Source organism: Pseudophryne corroboree, chromosome 7, assembly GCF_028390025.1.
Source record: "Pseudophryne corroboree isolate aPseCor3 chromosome 7, aPseCor3.hap2, whole genome shotgun sequence".
Lineage (NCBI taxonomy): Eukaryota > Metazoa > Chordata > Amphibia > Anura > Myobatrachidae > Pseudophryne > Pseudophryne corroboree.
Window position 1 is genome coordinate 483,007,043 of NC_086450.1, and position 4,218 is coordinate 483,011,260.

General features: G+C 36.6%; 1 protein-coding gene across 1 annotated transcript; it reads right to left on the minus strand.

Annotated features, from left to right (window-relative positions):
• Nucleotides 1-2,952: 2,952 nt before the first annotated feature.
• On the minus strand, nt 2,953-3,879 carry LOC134944404 (taste receptor type 2 member 9-like). Its single transcript, XM_063932982.1, has one exon. It carries the CDS (start codon nt 3,877-3,879, stop codon nt 2,953-2,955), a length of 927 nt encoding a protein of 308 aa, XP_063789052.1.
• Nucleotides 3,880-4,218: the final 339 nt, after the last annotated feature.

Below are 4,218 nucleotides of genomic sequence, written 5' to 3' on the forward strand. Positions count from 1 at the left end.
TTTGCCCCATCTCTGAATTTGGTATGTAATGCTCCAAATTGGGTGTTGCATCATATTCTGGCACTTGTGCTGCAGATGGCTCATTTAGCAGTTTATTTGGCAAACATTGAATAAAAAAGAAAAAATAGGAACAGATATTGAGTAAGATTTCCTTCATGGGGGGAATTCAGTTGTCTTCTTGCTCCAACTTTGCTGTCTGAAGTGATAGGCGATATTCAATTTTTTGTACCAATTGGCATGCCCATTACTTACCACACATGTCACAGCTCCGTGCACCAGGGTTAGTCACGTAAAGCGCTGAGTTTGGGCACATAAACGCCCGCCTTTGGGATGGTTTCTGATCTCTACTTAAGTAAGATTCGGGCCAAATTATTGGGCGCCTGTAGCATTCGCACCTGTCGGCACAAACAATTGAATGTTGCCCAGTCACTTTAGACGGAAGAGCGGGCGTGAGACAACAACTGAATCCCCCCCATGAATTTACAAGTGTTACATCTGTTTTCATTATGCATCTAAATTAGGAAGATGCTGATTGACAGCGTCATTGCCACAGAAAAGATTTACATCTATGGAGTTTTGCATACTGTAAATGTCTATAGTGCAACAGCAAATAGTCCATTGCAAACAAAAGTCAGAGAAACACAACTAAGTAACGGTGGTGCAAAAGTACAGAATTGTAGGGGAAGATAAAATGGTAAAAAGGGTAATGGAGGTAAAATGTGTTGGCTCAATATCGTAGGTGATCACAAGTGTACAAACCTATACTAATAATACTTCATTGATATCATTTTTAAATATGTTAAAAGAGAATTAATTTTGTACCCTAAAATGTTTTTCCATCTGCACCATTCCTCCAATTCTCAGAAATTCTCTATTGTTGACAATTATTTTATTTTGAGATATATCTTCACCAACTCCACACACACAGTGACTAATATATATTTCTCACCACAGTTTTATTGACCCCTGACCGAGTAGATTTTGACCCATTAGCAATTCATGATTTTGATGCGCCTTATTCCACTTCATGCAAGTCATTGGAGCAACACTTTTCTGACCTTCATAGGCCCGTGCTTGTATGCAGACTATAAATTCCAATATACAGTATGAGGCCAAGGGGGGGGGGGGGGGGGAGGAGGGGTACTATCACAAGGGTTGAAGGTGACACATTTTTTATTTGTTTAAATGTAAAGTTTAAATTAAGTTGTTGTTTTTTATGAGATGGTAAGAAAAAAAGATGCAAAACAATAAGCTTAAGAATGTTACTTTGCTTAGAAAAAAATAAAATCATTAAAAAAGTTAAAATAAAAAACACTTCTTTTTTTTTACCATACATATAATAAAAGTCATATGCAATGAGAGGATTTTTTTTGTAACATTCTTTTTTTTAAAATACATTAAAACAACAAGTACATTTCATTAATGATTTTAAAATAATATAGCAAAAAAACAAAAACAAAAAGCATACAGTTCTAATGTCAGGATAATTATTGCCCTGACAGATCTTATTAAAATGCTAGGAAATGTCTAACAAAAAACAAAAATAGTTTCTATGGTCATGTTTTGGTGATTTTGTTTGTGATGCATTTGTTTGTTATTTTAGAAAATACCTTTTTTTAAATAGATTATTTTTAACATAATAATAATAATAATAATAATTATCATCATCATCATCATCATCATCATCATCATCATCATCATCATCATCACGATTTTTAGTGGTAGTAGTAGTAGTAGTAGTAGTAGTAGTAGTAGAAGTAGTAGCAGCAGTAGTAATATTAGAATGTTTATTAGTATTTTTATGTATTTATAAAGTACCCGCCTAGTAATCAGTCTTCTACATTGTGGGATCTTTATACAAACAAATAACGTACAAAGAAATGACACAGAAGGTAAAGATTACACCTACTTTTCAGCCTATTCTCATAAAGGCAGATGACCCACTGAACATATAAAGTTGCGGAATAACAATGGTAACTGTATTTGTCCATGGATACTGCAACTCTGCTAATTTCTGCCTTGACTTTCAATACACACTTAATGCAACAGTGTACTGTGCCTTCTGGTTTATCTAAATGATGAAGTGTTTGCAAATTTAGGGGTCTATTCAATTAGCTACAAGAAACTCACCATCCTCATGGCACAATCTTGGCCCGAATGTTATTTGTTACAATTTAAATATTGTTAAGTTACTTAGGACTTTTGAGTAAAATATAATCAAGCACTTAATTCCCTTTGAAGATCTACCTAAAGTCATGCATGCGTTTGTATCATCACACCTAGACTACTGTAATGCCCTCTACCTTGGTCCCCTAGCAAAAGAATTGCACCACTTACAGCTGGTACAAAATGCAGCCGCCAGACTATTAAACATCCAGCCCCATTCCAGCCACATAACATCCATTCTCTACTCACTCTACTGGCTGCCTGTAAAATGGCAAATTATTTTCAAGATTGGCTTACTGACTATCACAGCCCTACATGACCAGGGCCCACGGTACCTGAAACAGCTTCTGACTCCTTATTTCCCCACTCGCTTACTGCGATCTGTAGATGAAGGACTATTAGCAGCACCTAGAATCCCCCAGAATTAATCTGGGATTGAGGTTTTAGCCATGTGGCTTTCCACTCTATGGAACTCCCTTCCCCGCACAGTGTGAGAGGCCCCCACTCTAGATTTCTTTAAAAACAGACTGAAGACTTTCCTGTTACTCAATGTTTCCGTAATGTTCCTTTAGTATCTCCATGAGCTCTGTATTTTATTACAAGCTTCTCTGTACTTTAGTGCCTTGAGTCCTATTGGAGAAAGAGAGCTATATAAATTGTTATATTATATTATTTTATATTATTATCATAATATATTTTCCATTTACAACTTGTGTGGGTTTGTGTCTATATACATAAACACACACAAACACACACACACATACACACACACACACAAAATCAGTTTCAACTTCTTAGAGAAATCTTGCCTTTGACACAAAATAACATTTGTTCCCAGGCATTTTTCAATTTTGGAGTACCAGAGATTAAGAAAATAGATTGAACTGTGGTGAATGAGAATAACAGTATTGACATTATCCAATATTCAAGAGATTCAGACTTGAAAATACCTAAAGAATAAGTGAACATTGCCGTATAAAATATTCCATAAAACACCAAGGAACTAATCATTGTACGGACGACTCCACCATAAGCCGCGACATTCACACTGACCAATGTTCCCATGCTCCTCCGTAGTCTGAAACAGTGCAGGCTGAGGAACACAACAGTTGTGGAAGTAGTGACCATCATGATGAGAATGGGAAAACAATTAATGAGGAAAGCAATGTTTATTGTCTTGTTCCCCTGAGCTCCTGATGTCATGTTGGAGGAGATGGCAGTGTGGTTCCTAGTAGAGTTTATTGGCTGAACTAATTGTATTAGGCTGAGAGAAGAGCTGAAAGTAGACATTATTTGTGACATGAATATCATCCAAGTTATGATTTTGTTGATCTTCGTCTTGAACCAAGTAAAGATGTTGGAGCTGAAGGTCGTGATCCTTATAAAGTAGTAGAAGCACAGAACGGCCGTCAGCCAGATACATGAATTGGCGCTGTATACAGTCAGAAGAGTAACAGCATATGCCACGTAAAGGGACATATAAATTCCAGGAATATGCAATTCTGATAGTATGTTGATAGTCAAGATACAGACATGGCACACACTGGATATGGCCAAGGCCACAATAATTTTATCGCAGGCACTCTTATCTAGTCTTTTGCAACTTTGGAAGGAAATCACATAAAGTATAAAAATATTTCCAGATATCCCAGTAATGACCTCAAGACTTATTACAGCTAAACCTGTGATAGCTATCAGGTTAGTGAGATCCATGAGTCAAATACCTCCTGGGATTTTCTCTTTTTTTTTCCAATAAAGTGAAAAACAATCTCAGCTCAGTGAAGAGCTACAAGTCAGGTCTTCAGTGTGAATGAGAGATAAAAGCTTCTTCTCCAACAATATGCAGCATGCACCCAACTTACTTATGTCTCTGTGTATGGAAACTCACAACAAGCTGATATTGTTTCATCATTCTGACAACTACCTGGTCATTCCATTTCCTGGCAGCTGGTGTCTCAGTATGAACCAAGTTTGTATATATGTAAAACTCCACATTATAGGGTTACAGGTAACAGAGGTTTTAGTTTCCATGCCTCTTCTGTATGTGAGGAA